At 67.0% G+C, this 20,621-nt stretch overlaps 2 protein-coding genes across 4 annotated transcripts; one reads left to right on the top strand and one right to left on the bottom strand.

Moving 5' to 3' along the window:
* Positions 1-701: 701 nt before the first annotated feature.
* On the top strand, positions 702-12,428 carry PACSIN1 (protein kinase C and casein kinase substrate in neurons 1). Of its 2 annotated transcripts, none has more exons than XM_065854397.2 (10): positions 702-871; positions 8,539-8,659; positions 8,982-9,138; positions 9,268-9,503; positions 9,627-9,782; positions 9,907-10,082; positions 10,344-10,464; positions 10,542-10,666; positions 10,944-11,137; positions 11,292-12,428. In XM_065854397.2, the coding sequence occupies exons 2-10, from the start codon at positions 8,597-8,599 to the stop codon at positions 11,399-11,401; spliced, it is 1,338 nt and encodes a 445-aa protein (XP_065710469.1). In that variant the 5' UTR covers positions 702-871; positions 8,539-8,596; the 3' UTR covers positions 11,402-12,428. The 2 variants fall into 2 exon arrangements, with proteins under 2 accessions (XP_065710469.1, XP_065710467.1); XM_065854395.2 differs by lacking the exon at positions 702-871 and adding an exon at positions 4,980-5,071.
* Positions 12,429-14,382: 1,954 nt separating this feature from the next.
* On the bottom strand, positions 14,383-20,254 carry SPDEF (SAM pointed domain containing ETS transcription factor). Of its 2 annotated transcripts, XM_065854666.2 has the most exons (6): positions 19,870-20,254; positions 16,409-16,882; positions 15,678-15,875; positions 15,543-15,590; positions 14,966-15,106; positions 14,383-14,883 (listed from the first exon to the last, which is right to left on the bottom strand). In XM_065854666.2, the coding sequence occupies exons 1-6, from the start codon at positions 19,925-19,927 to the stop codon at positions 14,705-14,707; spliced, it is 1,098 nt and encodes a 365-aa protein (XP_065710738.1). In that variant the 5' UTR covers positions 19,928-20,254; the 3' UTR covers positions 14,383-14,704. The 2 variants fall into 2 exon arrangements, with proteins under 2 accessions (XP_065710738.1, XP_071673949.1); XM_071817848.1 differs by lacking the exons at positions 14,383-14,883; positions 19,870-20,254 and adding an exon at positions 17,442-17,582 and having other exon boundaries at positions 15,030-15,590.
* Between the last annotated feature and the right edge of the window lie 367 nt (positions 20,255-20,621).

Below are 20,621 nucleotides of genomic sequence, written 5' to 3'. Positions count from 1 at the left end.
CCCAGCCCCTCATTTCAGAGGGGAAGCAGCTCAGCGGGTGGGCGGCGAGCCCAGGCCCGTGTGGCACCGGGGCACGAGTCACGTCCCCGCGCGGTCCCGGTGGCCGCGGGGCTGTCGCCAGCCACGGGCCGAGGAGCCCCCGCGTCCCCCGGGCACAAGACACCGCCGCCCGCTGCGGGGGTCCCGCCGCCCGGCCCGCAGCTCTGCGGTGCCACCCTGTCCCCGCCCGCCCCCAGCGCCCTTTGGGCCGGGCCGCCCCACCCGCCGCTCCCCGCGGGCTCACCCGCCCGAGCAAAGGGCGCGCAGGAGGCACAAACTCGCTCTGTGCCCCAAAACGTCCGGCCCGGAGCCGGGGCCACCCGCAGCCCCTGCCCGCAGCCCCTGCCCGCAGCTCGGGGCTCGGGGGCCGTGGTGGCCCCGGGCGCGGTGCGGGGGCAGGAGCCGTCCCCCTGTGCCACGTCCCCCAGCCCCGGGCTGCTCCTCCCGTTTGGAGGTTTGGACACCCCCGGAGCGATGGGATTTGGCTCCCTGTGCCCGCCACAAACACCCCAAGCGCGGGGACACCCCTCGGGTGGGGGGGCGGCCGCCGGCAGGCGCAGGGGAAGGGAACAGCAGAGCGGGAGGGGGCGGCAGCGCCCGCAGGGGCAGGGGACACCGGGGACCCCCCGCCACCGCGGCTCCCGGCTCCTTCCCACCCGTCCCCGCGATCGTGTTGTCACCTTGTGCGGCCACGGAGCCGTCACGCCGGGGCGGGGATTGGGCGGCTAAAAATGCCTCCATAATCCCGCGCTGATCTTTACCCCCCTCCCATCTGCCGCGACCTTCCCGCCGGTGAGCAGCGCCAGCCGGGAGCGGCCGCCGCGGCCCCGAGGTATCGCCCGCGGCGCCGAGGGTCGGGCCGGCGGGGCTCCCGGGGGCGGGCGGGCGGTGGCCGTGGCTCGGCCGCGGTGGGGACGCCCCGCGGGTGGCGGGTGGGACGGCGGGGGAGCTGGGGCTCTGCAGGGCGGCTTGGGCTGAGCCCGGGCCCGGCTCTGGTCCCGCGGCAGGCAGGGGCCGGTGCTCACCCCCAGCCCCGTTTGTCCGCAGGGTGGGAGCTCTGGCGGCACACGGGGCGGCGGGACTGAGGTTTCGGGGCTGCCCCAGGGTGAACAGGGTGGTGAGAGGGACTGCTGCCCGCCCCGGGGTCCCTGCGGGGTGCGCGGGCTGGGGGTTCGTACCCCCCAGGGCTGTGCCTGCGCGTTTCGGGCTGCCCGGGGCTGAGGGATGCGGCACGTCCCGGGGCGCCTGGAGCTGCCTGGAGCTTTGCTACCGTTTTATTGCCTCGCTTCTTCCTCTCTGGGAGAGAGAGCAGGGATGGGGCAGGAACCCCCACAGGGCAGCCCCCGGGATGCTGCGACGGTTGCAGCAAACCCCTGCAGAAACGCGTCTCCCGGCCGACCCCACGGCGCGGGAGAGCTGCCCTGCCCTGCCCTGCCCTTCCCGCCGCGCTGCCCGCGCCTCCGCGGTGCCGCTCCTGCGCCTGCCTTGGAAATGGCCAAGCCAGCGCTTTGCTAAACGGATTAGAGCTTCCCCAGCAGCGTCTCGAGCTGCTCCCGCTCCCCTCGGCCCCCGCGTCACTGTCCCCAGGCAAACTCCATCCCTGAGCCAAACATTCAGGGCAGCGCTACTGTCGCAGCACAGCTGGCCCCAGACGGGGACTCCGTGCCACGCTGCGGCTCCCCCCACGCCTGACCCCAAACCCCGACCAGAGCCTTGGGAGTCCTTCCCAGCTCCTGGGATTTCATGTTCCCTTTGCAGGAGCCAAGAGAAAACTGAGGAATTTCTCGGCCACTGGCTTTGCCGGTGCTGGCCCTGCTGTGGGTTCTGCACCAATCCATGACCCCCCAGCTGGTGCTGACCCCCTCCTCTCCTTCCTGCAAATCCTTTGTCCCCAGCGTGCTGGTCCTCCTGGCTGTGCTGGGAGACGACGCTGCCAGGGCTGGGATGGAGCTGGGATACGGCTGGGCTGGAACTGGGGTACTGCCGGGCTGGAACCGGGATACGGCTGGACTGGAACTGGGGTACCACTAGGCTGGAACCGGGGTACTGCTGGGCTGGAACCCAGGTACCGCTGGGCTGGAACCCAGGTACCTCTGGGCTGGAACCGGGGTACCGCTGGGATGGAACCGGGGTACCGCTGGAATGGAACTGGGGTACCGCTGGGCTCCCTGGCGCAGCTCGGCAGGAGGAGGAGACCTCGGCGGTGGCTCTGCCCAGGGACAGACTTTGTCCCCATGGGGCAGCCAGCCCGCCTGGTGTTTGTGCAACACCTTGATGGCAGCACGGGACTGTGCCACGCTGCTGTGGATGAGCCACACCCACCACACCCAGCCGGCAGGGCTGAGCCCACGTCCGTCTGTCCCAGCACGGCGTGGCGCGGGGCAGGGGACAGCGGGGCCCGGCACCACCATCGCTGTGGCCGGGGCAACACATGGGGCTCCCCGGGCAGCTGCATCCAGCTCCAGTCCCAGGAAAATGGAGCTTTTGTGACCGTCCCTGGGGCTGCCCCGACCAGGGCCGAGCAGACAGAGCGGGATTGTTTCGCTGGGAGCCGGGTCACTGGCAGCACCTGCCCCACGCCGGGGCCCTCCACAATGGCTGCCTTTCTGCGTAACTGCTGCAGAGCCGCCAATTATCCTCCCCTGCTAATCAGAGATGCAAAATAGCCCTGTGCTTGCATGCTCCCAGCAAGCCCCAGAGGACTCCTGGGACCGGCAGCACATCCGTGGCAGGGGCGAGCACCGGGGCGCCCGCCCGTCCCACGCTCCGAGCGGGAAGGGGCAGCGGAAGGCCAGGGCTGTGCTCGGGGTGCCGGGGTGCGGGACCCCCCCTCCGCCCCCCCCCAGGCAACCTGCCCTGGAGCAGCGTGGGCTGGGGGCTCTCCCATTGCTCCCAGCGCCAGCACCGGGGGCTCTGCTGTCATTTAGGACGTGTTTTCCTTGCCTTGGTAGGGATGCAGCCAGGAGCGGGCTGGGCCTGGAAACACCCCCTGTGTTGGTGCAAAGGCTCGTGATGGGCAGAGTGGCTGATGGCTCCTGGCATCTCTGTCCGTCCTGCCCACATTGGTTTGCCGCTGGCAGCCTGGGCTGCTTTGCTCTGCTCCTCGCTGTGCCGTGGCGCTCCAAGAGCCATAATTTCAGAGCGGCAAGTGGCCCAATAAATCAGGGCTTATTTCCTGCCAATACTGACCGCTGCTCCCCACAAGGAAGCTCATTTTACAGAAGGGAAAATGACTTACTGTGGGAAATAGTAAGCAGTGGCATGGCGAGAGCCACGGATGTCTGTCACGGCTGAGTTTTTGGGAAGGAAGCTGCTGACATCGCGGGAGCCCCGTGCCGTGGAGGCTCCCGCCGGCTCCCAGCACGGAGCAGCCCGAGCTGTGCGGAATGAGCCGTGGGTTGGTGCTCCCTGCGTGGACCACGTCTGCCACGAAGTGGGTGGCAATGGGCTGTCAGCACTGGAGACCTCCCAAGTCATTGAGATCCCCCCATTATACCCCTGCAGAGCGTTCGTCACCCTGAGCCCCCGTGCTCAATGCCAAGAGCGTTTGCTCCTCCCGGCGCGGATGCTGCCAGGGCAGGAGCAGCGGGACAGTCCGGCCACGCTGTGCTGAGAACCGACAGCTCACCGCCCCGAGGATGGTGCCTGGTTCACCAGCACCCTCTGGTCCCTCACCATGGGCAAAGATCCCCCGTTGCCCACAGGAACCACAGTCCGTCCCCGCTCCCGTGTCGGGTCCAGGGAGCGTTAGATCTCTCGGATCTCGCACACCGCTGCCAGCTGCTGCCGGGCATGGAGGGTTTGGTGTTCTTTTGGCCAACCGTGAGCTGGGAAGACGCACTCGGATGGAAAGAGCCGGGAGGCGGGCAGCACAGAGAGCCCCACTGAGCTTCATTAAGTCGAAGGTGCTCGTTAGGGGAAAGCTGAGCTGGCATCAGGGGCCAGCAGAGCCCCCCGGGACCCGGTCGCATTCTCTGGGCAACCCGATCCCGGCGGCGCCGGCGGCTCGGCAGCCTCATTACCGCGGCTGCTGCAGCGGCTTCGGTTACTCGGCTGGAAGCGCCCGTCTCCTGCTGGCTTTTAATTTCCCTGACATCACCTGTGTGCCGGGGAAATGCAGCGCGGTGCATTCGGGCACCTGAGAGGGGAGAGTCTGCCGCCACCCCCACCCACATCCTCCTGGCACCCCGGCAGCTCCTGGGTGGGAGATGGCAACCCCCCAGCACCCCCACCCCACAGTGAGCTCCAGTGACCCCAGGCAGGAGCCGCAGGGCTCGGGGAGGCAGATGGCAGTGGGGAGGGAGCTGCCCGGCTCCCTGACCTTGAGGAAGTCTCAGTGAGCTGCCGCCCCCGTCACCCCCTCCCCAGCCCCACTTCCCGAGTGGGAAGGAGCGCTTCTGCTTCCCCTGCCAGCCGGTTCCCAGCTGGCACATTTGGCAGGGAGGCGGCACTGGCTGCATCTCCAAAGGCGTTTTGGCGTGTTTGTTGCTGTAAGAGCTGTGGCCCAGCCTGAACACCCTCCCTGCAGCCCCTGCCCGAGGCCCACGGGGGTGGCAGAGCCCACGGGGTGGCAGAGCCCATGGGGGCAGAGGAGGGAGCGAGCTGCTGTGTCCCAGGCTGTGCAGGAGGGCCGAGGGCCCAAGGAGCAGCAGGATGAGGACCCTTGGGATCCTCACCCAGCTCCCCGAGGAGCCTCCCAGAGCTGCGGCGGGGGCCGGACACCCCCGCGCTGCTGGCTGCGGGCTATGGGCACCCACCGCCCCCAGCCCCGTGCCCCCCGCCGCAGCCCCCGTGCAGCGGAGGCCGCAGGCCGAGGAGGTGGGGGTGTCCATCCTCCCCCCGGATGATTTTCGCAACCTTTGCAGGCAGCGGCTCCGTCCCCCGTTGCCATGGCAACGCGCGGCTGCAGGCAGGGCGCGTGCCCGCGGCCGTGCGCGCCCCCGCTGCCGCTGCTGCACGGCCGGAGCGGAGCCGCGCGCTGCCCGCAGCCCCCCCGCACGGAGCCCCCGCGGTCCCGGTCCCCCCGGCCCAGGTAAGCGCAGCCCCGCGGGCTCTGCGGGCTGCCCGGGCTGGGGGGGCTGCCGTGTGCCCCGCGGGATGGGGGTGCAGGGGGGACGCTGTGCGAGGACCGGGCGGTACGGGGGGGGTTGCACCCCCCGCCAGGACACGGTGTCCCCTGATCCCGTCTGCAAGACAGGAAGGCTGGAGGGGGCATGACCTTCCCCCCGTGTGCGTCCGAGGGGACAGGGGACACCTCTGCCACGCTGCTGCGCGCCTGCGTTCGTGCCTCAGTTTCCCCGGCTGCAAATGGGGGGGGGACGCTTGTGCTGTCCGTGTCGCCGCTGCTGCCCTGCTCAGCCCAGCACCTCACTCCATCACTGAAGCCCCTCCTTTTGTCATTGTCACGCCAGCTTCCCCCCTGCTCTTCCCCACCCTGTCCCCCTGCTTTCCCACCCCCGCTCTGAGCCCCCTCTGGCTCGAAGTCTGCTTCCCCCCCAGAGGCAGCTGAAATCCCGCTGCCCCCCCATCGCCCTCCTCCCGGCAGCCCTGTTCACCTCCCGTCACCACCAGCCCCAGGTTTGTCCCACTGAGGTACAGGGAACGGGACCCCCCGTCCCGTGCCAGCGCGTGATGCTCTGATTTGCCGCCTCCCTGATGCGCACGGGGGGGACAGCACCGCCATATCCTCCACCAGCGTCGTTTGGTACTTCTCGGTTTAATTGCAAACCTCATATTTGGATTTCTGCCTAAACCCCGCTCCTGGGACCAGAGCAGTCCCTGCGCGAGTGCTGAGCATCCTTGTTTACCGTGGCGAGCTGAGTGCAGACCGAGGCTGCGGCGCTGGGAGGCAAGTTCAAAACCCGGGAGCTGAGGCTGAGCCCCATCTCCCTTCCCCAGCCTGGGGCTGACATTCCTGCTCCTGCTCCTGCTCCTGCTCCTGCACCCGCCGTGCAGGATGTGGATGGATCCACATTCCTGACACATCCACTGCACCCGAGCCCGGCTGCAGGCTTCCCTGGCGAGAGACGCTTGCGTTAGCTGCAGATGCCGTGCACGCTTCCAGAAACCTTTGCACAAGGCTGGTAAATCCCCGAAAGATCTGGAGGGTGCCCGCTCTGAGCAGGGTCGCTCTGGGGAGCGCAGGAGGAAGGTGGAGGTTTCTGCAGAGCACACACAAAGTGCAAAACCCTCCTGCCAGGACTTGGAGCAAACGTGTCTCTTGGTCCCTGGCTACCGCAACCTGGCAGCACCTGCGGCGTGTTACCCCCGGCCGGCGAGGTGGGCGTCCTCTCCTCTGTATGTGGGACGTGTGGCTCCTGGTAACATTCCGGGGTCATTGAATCTCCTTTGCAAACACTACGGTTTTGGGGAGCCTCCAAGCCCTGACCCCGCAGGGTGCAGCGAGTCCCTGCAGCAGCTGAACCCCCAATGCCCAGACCCCTGGCTGATGCAGGTGGCTTCAGCCGGAGCAAGGCGGCTGCTGCAGGCACATCCTGCCCAGGACTCACTGGAAAAGTGGCTCCCAGAAGACATTTCGCATCATCACCTACGTGTCACCTCCGGGGACCGGCTGCCCTGGCAGCTGCCTCACTGCTGGAGCAGCCCCGTGCGCGGGTGTGCGCCGGCCCTGCGGTGCTGCCCGGGCTGAATCCACGGCGGGGCTGTGGCTCCATGTCAGGCCGCTGTGGCTGCCGGCCCCTCTGCCAGGGGACAGCAGAGCTGGCCGTCCCTGCCTGTGTGGGGCCGGGGCACTGCGGCTGCGGGAGCGCGGGCAGCGCCAGCCTCTGCATTGCAGCAGCCTCCTGCCTGCGCAGGGTCGGCAGCCGCGGCCCCGGCCCCACGGCCGGCACAGACCCCCGGCAATGCCGGCGGTGAGCTGAGCTGTGGCAGAGCTCAGTGCCCAGCGAGCTGGCGGGGGCAGAGGAGCAGGAGGCGGCTGCTGCCCGAGGGCACGTGGGGGCAGGAGCTGGACCCGACTCCACCGTCACACGGTGCCAAATGCTCTGCGGCTTCTCTCTGGCAGCTTCGTGGAAACACGGGGCCGGGGGGGTGAAGCGGAGGCCCCTGGGCCAAGGGTGCCCCGGCGGCCATGTGCGGCGGGGGCTGGCAGCGCGCCACGCGGTGTGTCGGCCGCCGGCCCTGCGGGTGCTGGGTGTCACCGACAGCGCCGTGATGCGGAGCGATGGGCTGTGCTGGGAGCCGGGGGCGCGGGGCTGGCACGCGGCACAGGCAGCCGGGGCGGCCCAGCGTGGCGGGGGCACACACGTGGGCGTGCGGGGGTGGCTGTGCGTGGCAGGAGAGCGGCAGCGTGGCTGGGGAGTGATGCAGAGCCAAAAATAACCCCCAGGCTGCGGCTCTGGCCGGCGAACAGCGAGCAGCGGGAGCTGCGGTAGCCATGTCCCGCAGTGCCCCACGGCCTCTGCTGCTGGGTGGGGGTCTGGAGCCGCTCGTGTGCCCGTGGGTGCCAGGGTACCCCAGCTGTGGACGCGCTCCCTCCCGGGGTCCCCGCTCTGGCCTTGGGCAGGATGGGGCTGCCACCCCAAGGACGCCCTTGCCCGTTGCAGCAGTGGCAAGGGAAGGACTGAGCACTGCGCCGTGTGCGGGGCTTGCAGAGGGGGCAGCCACACGTGGGGGCTCTGCCTCCGGCTGCTCTGCCACCGCTGTGGGGCGCGGGTGCAGCCGTGAGTGTTTGTGTCAGGGCGGGGGTCGCGCCGCGGGTGCCGGGCTGGCGCCGGGTGCTGCCGGCAGCGGGGCCGGTGCTGGGTGCTGACTGCACTGCGCATCGCCGCGGCCCCCGGCCATCTGCGCCGCGGCGGCTGAGCGAGGGACAGTCACGCGTTTATTTTTAACTGGCGGAGGGATTGGTGCCTCCCTGGTTATATCACTAAATCCCTGCCAGGCCCTGTTAGTTCCAGCACAGTGAGCCCTGTGCCGCGCTCCAGTAACCATTTCGGGCCCCCATCCTCCCGGGATGTCCCCGCGAGAGCACTGACCGGAGCCTGGGCAGGATGGGGATGATGAGGATGCTCATGGCCACCGCACCCCCTGTCTGTCCCCCCTGTGCCACCCACCAGCCCCCAGCCCCAGCTCTCAGCAAAGCGGCAAAGGGTTAAGCCATGCGGCGGGGCCACGTGATGCTCGGGGATGCCGTTTTTCTGAAGATCAGGACAGATTAGGTGGAATGTAGGGAGAATTTCTTTGGGCAGCGCATCCCCCGCCCCAGCCGCTGCCCCCCGGGGACGCGCAGGGACAGGCGGTGCTGAGCCGGGCCCTGGCTGCTGAGACCCGCCGTGCTGCTCCCGCAGTTCCCTCCCAGCACAGCAGCTCTGGGGGTTTGGGTGGCACCGGGCGGGTGACACGTGTGGGCACTGGAAGGGTCTGTGGGTCGCAGTTGAATCGGGCACTGTCCCCACCCCTGTCCCCTCAGCCGGGTGCTTGTCCCACGGGCTGGAGGGCCAGGGTCCCCTGCCCACCCCCGTGCCTCCCGTCTCCCCGCAGTGCATGAGGCGGGGGTCTGCCCCACAGCCGCCCAGCGCCCGCACTGACGCCCGCAGCCATGTCGGGCTCCTACGATGAGTCGGCAGCGGCCGCGGAGGAAACGACCGACAGCTTCTGGGAGGTGAGCGCGGGCCCCTCTCCCCCCGCCACTGTCCCTGCATCCCGGGGTGTCCCCTGGGCTGGGGGCGGCGCTGCCGTCCCCTCCCACAGCCATTGCTGCCCCGTGGCTCCGGTGTCCCCGGCTCTGCTGGAGGGCTCGACCTCGGCTGTCCCCAAGCGGCCATGGAGGGGACCAAAAGGAGCTGGGCTGGAGCAGCCCCAAAGCAAAAGCTCCATCCCTGCACCTCTGAAGTGCCCGGTGCTCCCCCATCTCCACCCCAGGCCAGCCTGTCCCCCACTCCCACGCCTGCCTGTCTCCGTCCCCATCCCCGTCCCCCTCCCAGGTGGGGAACTACAAGCGCACGGTGAAGCGGATTGACGACGGGCACCGGCTCTGCAATGACCTGATGAACTGCGTGCACGAGCGGGCCAAGATCGAGAAGTCCTACGCGCAGCAGCTCACCGACTGGTCCAAGCGGTGGAGGCAGCTCATTGAGAAAGGTGCTGCAGCCACCCCGAGACGGGCCCCCCAGGACGCTCGCGGGTCCCCGGCACCGTCACAACGTCACCCGGTAGAGGTGCGGGGCCAAGGGCTGTGGTGTGACACTCAGCTGTTCCCTCTGCCCCCAGGTCCCCAGTATGGCAGCCTGGAGAGGGCCTGGGGGGCCATCATGACCGAGGCGGACAAGGTGAGCGAGCTGCACCAGGAGGTGAAGAACAGCCTGCTCAACGACGACTTCGAGAAGGTCAAGAACTGGCAGAAGGACGCCTACCACAAGCAGATCATGGGAGGCTTCAAGGAGGCCAAGGAGGCTGAGGACGGGTTCAGGAAAGCCCAGAAGCCCTGGGCCAAGAAGCTCAAGGAGGTGAGGGAAGCGCAGCATGTCCTGGGGCACCTGGGCTGGGGGGAGCCGGGGGCACTTCCCTGCAGGCAGAGGGTGGGCAGGGGCTGTGACGCTGCTCTGATGTCCCTGCTCTCCTCTCCGCAGCTGGAGACCGCCAAGAAAGCCTACCACCTGGCCTGCAAGGAGGAGAAGCTGGCCGTCACCCGGGAGGCCAACAGCAAGGCAGAGCAGAACAACACCCCCGAGCAGCAGAAGAAACTGCAGGACAAGGTGGAAAAGTGCAAGCAAGATGTGCAAAAGGTGCGAGCCTTGGCTTGGACTGGGCTCCCCAGCGTGGCAGCCCACCAGCCGGACCCTGTCAGCACCCAAATGGGGCTCTGAGGTGCTTGAGGTCCAACCCAGGTTCTCTCCCACACCTTTGCAGACCCAGGAGAAATATGAGAAGGTGCTGGACGAGCTGAACAAGTGCACCCCGCAGTACATCGAGAGCATGGAGCAGGTCTTCGAGCAGTGCCAGCAGTTTGAGGAGAAGAGGCTCAACTTCCTCAAGGAAGTGCTGCTGGACATCAAGAGGCACCTGAACCTGGCCGAGAGCAGCAGGTGGGTGCCGCCACGCGCGGTCTCCTGGCGCTGCCAAAGCCCCGTGGGGACCGGGAGCTTCCAGGCTGAGCCGCTCCCACAGCACGAGGGCTTCTGCCCAACATGATGGTCCCTGGGAGGTACCAGGGTGGCCCGAGGGCTGTGCAGGAGCCTGGCACCCCAGTGACACAGTCTGGGCATGTTCCTGTGCCACCCCATCCCCGGGGCACCCACCGGGGTCCAGTCCTACCTGCAGCACCCAGCCTGCTCCTCTCCCTGCAGCTACGCCAACGTGTACCGGGAGCTGGAGCAGACCATCCGCCTCTCGGACGCGCAGGAGGATCTCCGGTGGTTCCGCAGCACCAGCGGCCCCGGGATGCCCATGAACTGGCCCCAGTTTGAGGTGAGGCTGGGCACCTGGGGGTGCTGGCGGCCCCGCGGGCGGCCAGGCGCTCAGGGACGGATGCTCTGTGCCGGCAGGAGTGGAACCCGGACCTGACACACACGATAACGCGGAAGGAGAAGCAGAAGAAGGGCGAGGGGGTGACCCTGACCAACGCCAGCAGCGCGGGCGAGACGGGGGCATCAGCGGGCGAGCGCGGGAGGTGAGGGGAGAAGCCACGGGACAGGCACGGCCTTTGTCTGCGCAAGCATTGCCAGTGCTGCGGGGACACCCAAGGGGACATGGGATGTCCTCCCTGACAGCCACCACTCCTCCATGTCCTCCCTCCATGTCTTGCTGGGGTTCCTGCCCACAGCAGCTCCCGCTCCCCTGTAACCTCGGGAAAGCTGCAGCATCCTCCTCAGTGTCCCTGGCACACGGTGCTGCCCCCCAAACTGTCCCCCAACTCTGATGGCCCCTGTCCCTCCGTCCCCCCGCAGCGTGAGCAGCCACGACCGCGGGCAGACCTACAGCGCCGAGTGGTCTGACGACGAGGGCAGCAACTCCTTCAACGCCAGCGAGGCCAACGGCGGCACCAACCCCTTTGACGAGGAGCCGGCGGGGAAGGGCGTGCGGGTGCGGGCTCTGTACGACTACGACGGGCAGGAGCAGGACGAGCTCAGCTTCAAAGCAGGTAGGGTCTGTCCCCCTCGCCTCTCACCCTGCAAACCCACGTGTGCAGGATCGGTCCTGGGAATGCCCGGCAGCTCTGTCCAGGGGAGACGCGGGGTGGGATAAGAAGCTCCAACACCTGCAGTGAGCTCCCCCTTTCCCACCTCCCTCTCCAGGCGATGAACTGACCAAACTCGGGGAAGAAGACGAGCAGGGATGGTGCAAAGGGCGCTTGGACAACGGGCAGCTGGGTCTCTACCCCGCCAACTACGTGGAGGCAATCTAAGTCTTGTGGTGTGCTCCTCATCGCCGTCAGCAGATAAATCCGCCCTCCGCCATCTCCGTCTCTCCACCAGCCAACCAGCCATTGCCGTCTGGTCCTTCACCCCTCACAGTTAGAGATTCAGACATATTTTCCGACCAAGCTTTTATTTTTTTAAGAGTTGTCTCCGAAGAGTATTTTGCATAGTCGCTTTCTTCTTCTTCTTCTTACGATTGTGTGAAGCGAAAGATGACGCTGTCTGTTTGTCTACGTTAGTTGATGTTTTTCCGAGCGAAAAGCCGATACCTCAAGATCTTAAAGCCCAACCAGTGAGAGCTCCTGATCGGTTGGTTTTTAAAGATACTGAAATCACGAGCCACCTTCTGATTGGCTAGAACTGTTCCGAAACACGCAGCGCTGGAGCTCCTGGGACCCATCAAATTCACCCCAAAACACTGAGAGGGATCCAAGCACCTTCGCGCCCGGCCTGGGACGGGGGGACCAGCTCGGGTGCTGCTGGGGACGGTCCCGTCCGCCTCCTTCCTGCAGAGCGGCCGCAGCGGAGCGGGGATGAGCATCGCCCAGCGCTGCACGGCACGGGCGGGAGCAGAGCCGGAGGAGGAGGAGGAGGACGAAGGCTCGGCACGGGCAGCAGACCCCGGCACGGGCAGCTCTTCCCTACACATCTCCTCATCTTCCTCCAGCCATCGCCCCAGCAGCACCGACGCCATCGCCTCCCGCACGCTCCCCGCTCCTCTCCTGCCCCCTCCGTGGGTCTGGGAATTTCTTGGCCCCAGGAGCCCAGCGTTCTGGTGGAGGCAGCAGATGCGCTGGGCATGGCCCCACGTCCCTGCCAGGCACGCAAACGGGAGAAAACCACAAAAGTCAGAAAAAACCCAACCAACCACCTGTCTCAGCAATGCACCCCGGTTTTTGTACATTGATTGTGTAATTTAAGAAGTATATATATAATATATATATATATCGTGATTGTATTACCGTGGATACAACAAAAAGCAGCAAGCGAAAATAACCGAGCTCTGTCAGCGTCCTCTGGGTCCTCGTTTGCCTCCGTGCGCTGGGATGGGGGCTCGGGTGCATGCTGGGGACAAAGGGACAAAGGGGCTGGGGAGCGGGGAGCAGACACAGACTCTGGGGACTCCCACGCACACGTGCTGGGCAAAGCTTTGTGAAGATAAAGCAGCTTTCCCCCTGGCTGGCAGCGGGACACGCAGCCCCCTGTCACCCGCCTGTCACCCGCCCAACGCGGGACCTCCCCGAGGGACACGAGCTCTGGGGCACCAGCATCCCCCGCCCAGCCCCTGGTGCCCCCACGGCGGCTGCGGGAGCGTCGGTCACACGCAGGAATCACAAGACACGTTTTGGTTTTTGTGTTCCCCCATTCTTTCCCCTCTTTTCCAGAGGCCCCGGCACTTTCCTCCCTCCCTGCCTCTGCCCCTGCTCCTGCCCTGCTCCTGCTCCTGTCCCAGCCCCTGCTCCTGCTCCTGCCCCTGCCCCAGCCCCTGCTCCTGCCCCTGCTCCTGCTCCTGTCCCAGCCCCTGCTCCTGTCCCTGCCCCTGCTCCTGTCCCAGCCCCTGCTCCTGTCCCTGCTCCTGCTCCTGTCCCAGCCCCTGCTCCTGTCCCTGCCCCTGCTCCTGCCCCAGCCCCTGCTCCTGCCCCTGCTCCTGCCCCTGCCCCAGCCCCTGCTCCTGCCCCTGCTCCTGCTCCTGTCCCAGCCCCTGCTCCTGTCCCAGCCCCTGCTCCTGTCCCTGCCCCTGCTCCTGTCCCAGCCCCTGCTCCTGTCCCTGCCCCTGCTCCTGTCCCGGCTGCGCTGCACCCGCTGGCCCCGGCGCGGCTGGGCAGGCCGGGCTCCTCTGCCGCGTGGGCAGCACGGAACGGCCACGACCACGGCAGCGGTGCCACGGCAGCTGTTTTGAGTTCAAAACAAAAGACCAAGAACCAGTTGGTTTTTTCTTTTCAAAGTCCCACAAAGCATCCTGTGGGTACCTGGGCTGCCCGTCGACCCTCCTCATTTGAGCCTCAACCACAATTTGCCACCAGCCAAAGCCAGAAAGCAAATAAACAACTGAAAAAATTGCAATATAAAATATCAACATTGCTGGTAACACAGACTCCTGCGGACTGTGCAGCTGGAGCAATCCCGTGTTCTGTCCCGGTCCAGGTTCCGCAGTCATGTCTCAGATTTACTGTCCAGAGTGAGGAGGCAAAGCTGCCCTGTCCCCTTTCCAAACTCCAGAGCCAGTCAGTTCAGACCAAACCAAGGGAAGAGCCCCGGGCCAGGCACCTGGGGCTCTGAGGGGCTCTGGGTGTCCCCATGCCCACGGGTGGGGGACCGGCCCAGGGGACCCGCACGTGCTCGCGTTTTACAGCTGCTCCCTTCGCAAATCGTCCATTTTCAGCCCCAAACGCCCATGGAGGGGAGAAGCCGGGTGTGTCCTGGAGCAGGAAGCGCAGGGGGATGTGCCCGTCCCGAGGGGCGCCCGTGGTCCCCGGGTTCCGGGTGGGCAGCACCGTGGGTGCCGCGGTGCTGCCGCTGCCAGGCGGCTCCAGCGCAGGTCGGGTCATCGAGAGCCCGGCGGGGGCAGCTGCGAGTGCCATTGTCCCTGCGGGTGCCATTGTCCCCGGTTCACGCGCACGGGCTTTGTCCTCCCCAAACAGTGGCGGGACTGAACCCACCACAGCCAGCGCAATGAGGGAGTGACAAGCGCAGCCACTGTCCCCCAAACCTGGAGCCGGGGCAGCCCCGTCTGTGCAGCTGGGGTGCCGCGAAGCGCAGAGCCCCCACCACAGCACCCCCGCCCCAGGGGGTATCAGCTCTCCTGCTGGGACATGCCATTGGCCCCAGTGTCCGGCCGATGCTGCAGGGTGTGAGGACAATGTGCCAGGGGCTCCTCCCCGGTGTCACCCCAGCCCCCCTCCCACCTCCCGGCGCTGCCAAAGGGCCCCGGGTGCGGGGAGCCCTGTGACAGCCGCAGATCCGCCTGCCTTTATCTCACCCCGGCAACCCCCGGCAACCCCCACCTCCTCTGCTGGCCCCGCCCGTGTCCCCCCGAGCGCTGGCGGGAGATGGGGATGTGCACGGTCCCTGCCCCACACCCGGGCACAGCGGTGGTCCCTCAGCTGGGGGCTCATCCCGCCCTTCCAAGGCTGGGGGGTGGGGAGTCCCATGGTCTGTCACCGGGGGTCTGAGCCTCTGGCCCCAGCCGCAGCCCTTGGCGCTGGAGGGCGGGTTCTGCGGCTGGGAGGCAGAGGGAGGCGGCCGCGGTCCCTGTCCCTGCGGGGCTCAGCCTGGCCCAGCGTCGCCGCTCAGAGCGGGTGCACGAACTGGTAGACGAGGCGCTGGGAGATGTCGGGCTTGCGGATGATGCCTTTCTTGTAGTACTGCCGGATGGAGCGGCTCAGCTTGTCGTAGTTCATGGCCGGGCGGTTCTTCCGGATGCCCCACAGACGGGCCACCTGCGCCGAGTCCTCGATCTTGAAGATGCCTGGGAGGGGAGCGGGGGGGGTTACAGCTTCACCTGCCCCCCAGCGCCCGCCCCAGTGCCACTGGAGCACCCACCCGCCCACCTTTCTCCTTGTTGAGCCAGCGGATGAAGCGGCCGTAGTTGTGGGGCTTCAGCAGCAGCTCCTTGAGGAACTGCCAGAGGTGGATGGGCTGGCCGGCGCAGGACGAATCCACCTCGCTGTCCACCCAGCCGGCATCACCTCCTGCCCGGGAACAGAAGGTGAGACGTGGGGAGAGAGACCCCAGAGACCCACACGAGTCCGGGTCTGGGGAATCCCGCCTGGATACCCGCGGGTCTCTGGGGGTCAGCCTGGGCACTGGGGCTGGGAGCATCATTTCCTCCTCGCTGTCGTGGAGCAGGGAAAACAGCGCGGTCCTGCCCTTGCACAGCCCCACAGGGGTGCGTGGGGTGCGGGATGGGGACCGTGAGGGTCTCGCAGCCGTTTCCCTTTGGCTGCATCTCACAGACAGCCCAGGGGCTGCCCAGGGCAGAGGGAGCCGCAACCACACGGCTGCTGCTGCAGCAGCTGCTCCAGCGCACCAGATAATTGCAGTTAAGTGAGTAGTGACCTCTTGAATCCCCCAGACCTGCCTGAGGCAGACGTGAGGTCAGCGGAGCTGAGCCTGTGTGGAACTCACCGCTGTATTTCACATCTTCTGGGGCAGCTTTTTCCTTCATCCAGACGGCTGGAAGGGAGGAGCGGGGTCAGGCGGCACCTCCCGCTGCGCAGCACCTCCCGCCCTCCCCAGCGCCCTCCCGGCCCCGCCACCCACCCGATTTCCAGATGTCGAGGTGGGCGTGCAGGATGTCACCGCAGGCGGGCGAACGCTGGCAGAACTGCTCCTCGGACATGGCGCACAGGTCCTTTCCCGACAGCTCCTGGAAGGACTTCCCGATCTGCGGCAGCCGGTACTGGTGCTCCGTCCACAGGATCCACTTCTGCACGTTGCCGGGGCTCCAGTCCGCAGGGTCTGGGGACAGGGGTGAGTGCGGCTGGCGACGGCCCGGGCTGAGCCCCGGGAAACCCATCGCAGCCCCAGCAACCGGGGAACCCGCCCCTCCCGCCGTGTGCAGCATCACCCACAGCACCCGCCCCAGCCTGCCCTTGAACCTGGGGACAACACTGTCCCCTTGCCACCTCTTTGCTTTGGGAAGCCTCATCCAGCCTTTTGGAGCCCCGCTTGCTCCCTACACTGCCCCGGGTGACAGCAAATGCTTCAAGGAGTGGCTGGCAGAGCCTGCATAACCTGAGCACATCCTGAGACTGCGTGTGTCACAGCAGTGACGTCCCCAGCAGAACGCCCCAGTGATGTCCCCAGGACACCCCGGCAACTCCCCGGGGAACTCAGTCCTGCCCGGAGCGATGCCCAGGGGGACAGAAGCCACGCTCCCCAATCCCACCTCCCACAGCCTCCAGGCTGCAGAGCGGCTCGAGTCCCAGCACGTCCCCCAATCGCTGCACCCGTGGTGGGACCCCCACCCGCAGCCCCGGGGGGGCACCCACCTGCGGGGATGTTGAGCAGCTTGCAGGCCGTCTCGATGTCCTTCAGCACCTCTCCCAGCACCAGGCTCTGCACCTGCTCCAGTGAGTGCTCCTCCAGCGCCAGGCTGCCGGGCAGGGCCCCCCCGGCCCCCAGCGCCGGGCCCTGGCTGTCGATGATGGGACACTGCTCCGGCTCCTTCGGCGCCTCCCCTCGCCCCCCCGGGGCGCCGCCCGGGGACGGGTCCCCCGCACCCTTGGTGGCCCAGGCGCTGTCCTCGGTGTAGAGCATGTCGAAGTAGTGCAGGCAGAAGGCGGGCACGGGCTGCTCGGGGGTGCCGGGGGGGCTGGGGCTGTCCGGACAGCCCCAGCTGCGGGTGTCAGGGTCCCTCGGGGGGGGTAGCAGGGCAGGCTCGGGCCGGGGGGCGCGGCCGGGGGGCAGCGCGGTCAGCCCGGGGCCGGTGCTGCCCATCGCTCCGCTCAGCGCCGGCTCCCAACCTGCACAGAGAGAGGAGGGGATGCTGGCCCGGCACCAGCTGTGCCTCCCGCCCGCAGCCCGGCACAAAGGCAGGAGCTAAGCCTGTTAGAGGGGAAAGCACCTCCCAGGAGCCCCACGGTCCAGCGCCGGCCTGGGGTCAGCCCTGGCGCCGGGGGCTGCCCCGCTGCTGGGATCGCGGCTGCAGCAGCGTGCAGGGAGAGGGAACCTGGGTGCGAGCAGGTCTGCAGTGCCCCCGGGCTTTAGGGTGTCCCCGGAATTGCACGCACGGTCAGCAGCAGTTGGGACCTAGCCAGGCTGAGCACCCATGCAGGCGGCAGCGGGCACGCTGAGGGGCTCCACAGCAACTACATGGAGTGGCCTGTGTGCACCCAGGGCTCCGGGACACCTGAACGACACACGCACATTCCTGTGCACGGAAATATCACCTGCTGCTGTCACCCAAGGGTGCCCCAGCACTGACAGCCCCCAAACACTCGGCTGCTGCTGCCAACCCCCAGACCAGAACTTCCCTTCTACTCTCTTGCAAGAAAAACTACCCGAAACTCAGCCCGTCCCCACCTGTCTCCGGTGCGGGAGGAGGCAGAGGGGGTGCCCCCCTGCCCACAGTTTCCTGAGAGATGGCGTGGGCTTCCAAACTTCTCCTTGATTTGCTCTAGATTAGAAGAAGAGCTTTAGCAGATCAGCCTTAAATCCAGCCTCACGCTGCTCCCGGCACAACAGGGTGGTGTAACAGCTTGTGCCGCTCCAGACGGCTTCTGGGGAGGGGATGGGGGTCTCGTCCCCAATGCCTCGGGGATGCTCTCCTCTGCCTATCCCGCCTCTGCCAGGCTTCGCTCCCGCAGCCGTGAGCCAGACGGACGGAGGAGCAGGGCTGCCCCATCCCATTCCATTCCATCCCGTCCCGTCCCGTCCATCCCCTGTTCTGGGCTGGGACCAGCAGGACCCGATCCCTGGGGCAAGTGTCCCCGTGAGCGGAGCCGCCACCTGCCAGCGGTGCTGTACTCCCAGGGCGGGGGCCTTTGTTTGACTTTCTCCGGCGCTGGTACGCAGGGTGGGGACCTGTTTGCTCCCAGAACTGCTTTGGGTGGCTGTTTCTCTCTCCTCTCCCTTTTTTCCCTTTCCCAGGAAAAGGAGAGCTGGAGGGGCAGCCCCAGGCACACCGAGGTGCTCCCGGGGAGCACTGACCCCTATGGCAACCCAAAAACCATCACGTTCCCCATCCGAGCCGCGCTGGCGATTGCATCAGCCCTGCCAAATGCTCCCAGCCTGTGTGCGCTGCCGGCGGCGAGCGCGGCCCCGGCCCCGGGGGCTCCGTGGGTGAGGGGAAGCGGCAGCGGCTGCCGCCAAAGGGCACCGTGGCAGCCCGGCCCGAACGCTGCTTCCAACAGCAGCTGAGAAAAGGAACCCAGACGTTCCCTTGGGGTGACGGTGGATGGTGGGGCTGGGACGGGTTCCCGTGGTGTGGGGCGGGCAGCAAGCACGGGGTCTGGGTGACACGGGGTCTGGGTGACACCGGGTCAGGGCTCAGCTCCGTGGGACATGGGGACTCAGCCCCATCACAGCCAGGGATGCAGTGGATGGTGCAGCGAGGGGGCTGAGTATGGGGACCAGGACCTCCTGCATAACCCCAGCTCTCCTGAGAAACGCTCAGTGCAACAGCACCAGCAGCAGCGACAGGGAAAGCTGGGATCAGCCCTTGGGAGCAAGAACAAATAAATAAATAACTAGGAAATGCACCCAGCCACCACCCTCAAACAATGGCTCTGTTAATTAACATTAAATCTGTGGTTAAACAGGTTGTGCCGGAGCGCGGCTCGGGCAGCCCCATGGGACCGGCAGAGGTTGGACTGTGGTGGGAGGGGGTGCTGCCCGCGGAACCCGGGGTGTCCCCAGACCCTTGGGTGCTCCCAAACACCTTCCCAGGCAGCCGGAACAGTCGCCAGCTCCGGGGTCACCATGGTACCTGCTTGGGGACAGGGCTCCTGTTGCACACATGGATGGAGGCTGCAGCCCATCCCGGGGGTCCTAGACCCCCAGCTCCCCCCAGCCTTCTCCAGCACCACTGAGCCCCCCCGGCTCCTCCTGCCGTTACCTGCGTGGGGACGGGGTGTCCCCGCGGTCCCCGTGCCTGGGTCAGGCTGCCCTCTCCACCCGCGCGGGGAGGCGAAGAGCGGGGGGGGGGACGGGCACAAGGCGCCGGTGGCCTGAGCGGAGCCCCGGTGCTCGGTGTCCCCGGGGCGAGCAGCAGAGCTTGGTGTTCCCCACGCAGGGCCAGGGAGCCCCTATTTATAGCAGCACCGTCCTTCCCCGCCAGCTCCTGCCCATGAGAAAGCCCATATTGTGGGGGACTTGGCAGCCGAGTGGCGTTTGTGTTTCACTAACCAAGCAGAACCGCAAAAATCAAACCGCGAGCCAACGTGCTCCAGCACCGGCAAAAAATACACCCAGGAGAGGAGCAGCGCAGCGCTGGGACGGTGCGGGTCTCGTAAAGGGGTCCAAAGCGCTTTATAGAGACATCTCTGAGCTGGCAGTTCCTCAACAGCCACCTGGACGCTCTATGAAGGGTCCCGGCTGCTCACCAGTCACACTGTCCCAGAGCCACTGTCTCCCGCCTCCCCCGGGCACAAGGACTCGCGGGACCCTCCCCAGTATCCCCACTGGTACCGGTGGGCACAGGAGGAGCCTGGGCTCCTGTTCCACCCTCCTCGCTCGAGCCGGAGGGGATTGCGAGAGTGCAAAATTGACCAATCCCATTTTATTTTGGGTGACACCGTCCCGAGAAGCGCCAGGAACCTCACGCTGGGGGACAAGGACAAAACATCCCCGCTGAGCCCTGGTGCAGCGGGAGGTGCGAGGAGCCGTGGGACGGGATGTGCGCAGGATGGCACCGTGTCGGCCCAAATCGACGCTGAGCGGGCTGCAGGAGCCCGGGGAGGTCGGTGGGTCTGGGGGAGCAGCAGGAGGGTCGCGGCGGCGCGGGGCTCACCTGGGGGGTGCGCGGGCGGCTCAGAATCCACGTGTGTCCCAGCGCAGGGGGGGAACATCCATCCCCATGCGTCTCGGTGCGGCGACTGGGGGGGACATGGCCCGGAGTGGGGTGTCCTGGCCGGGGGGCAGCCAGCAGCACCCTGCCCGCTCAACGCCAGCCCCGCGGGCCGAGCTGCATCGGCTCTGGGCAGGCAGCAGCGGGACAGGGACAGGGACAGGGACAGGGACAGGGACAGGGACGAGGACAGGGCAGCTGTGCGGCTCCAGGGGCAGCAGAGGGACAAAGAGACAGCGGCTGTGCCGGGGAACGCGAGGGGGAAGCCGGTGGCCCAGCCGAGCGCAAGGTGCTCAGCAAATGCCTCCTTTGCCCATTATATCTAATTCCTTCCTTATTTACCTGAACAAACAAGCCGGGTGCTTACCTCAGCTGGAGGTGTTTGAATAGCCCGAGCTGCGCTTAACCCTTGAGGGGTGCGTCGAGGTGCTGGGTCCAGATCCAAACGGACCCTGGGAGGGGGGCAAATCTGGGCACCATTCACCTCTTCCCACCCTCACCCGGGACACCCACCCAAGAGATGGGGACGCTGCAGGGGGGACACTTCAGGGGTGACGCCAAAGGCTCCTGCTGGAGCTGGACCCTGCAGCAGAGACCTGGTGGGTGCACAGGAGTCCCCGGCCAGACCCTGCAGCTCAACATTGCTGCCCCAGCACAGGCTGGGCCGTTCTGGGCCAGGAGCGTCCCCGAGCGGA

Source organism: Patagioenas fasciata, chromosome 21, assembly GCF_037038585.1.
Source record: "Patagioenas fasciata isolate bPatFas1 chromosome 21, bPatFas1.hap1, whole genome shotgun sequence".
NCBI classification, from domain to species: Eukaryota; Metazoa; Chordata; class Aves; order Columbiformes; family Columbidae; genus Patagioenas; species Patagioenas fasciata.
This window is presented reverse-complemented; position numbering and strand designations above follow the sequence as displayed.

Bases quoted from the DNA above. Each gene is read 5' to 3' on its own strand.
- PACSIN1 (XM_065854397.2), top strand. From the start codon at position 8,597: ATGTCGGGCTCCTACGATGAGTCGGCAGCGGCCGCGGAGGAAACGACC. The intron at 8,660-8,981 runs GTGAGCGCGGGC...TCCCCCTCCCAG, and splicing joins CGACCGACAGCTTCTGGGAG to GTGGGGAACTACAAGCGCAC. The intron at 10,083-10,343 runs GTGGGTGCCGCC...CTCTCCCTGCAG, and splicing joins AACCTGGCCGAGAGCAGCAG to CTACGCCAACGTGTACCGGG.
- SPDEF (XM_071817848.1), bottom strand. From the start codon at position 16,856: ATGGGCAGCACCGGCCCCGGGCTGACCGCGCTGCCCCCCGGCCGCGCC. The intron at 15,876-16,408 runs GTGGGTGCCCCC...CCCTGTCCCCAG, and splicing joins GCTGCTCAACATCCCCGCAG to ACCCTGCGGACTGGAGCCCC. The intron at 15,591-15,677 runs GTGGGTGGCGGG...CCTCCCTTCCAG, and splicing joins CCTCGACATCTGGAAATCGG to CCGTCTGGATGAAGGAAAAA.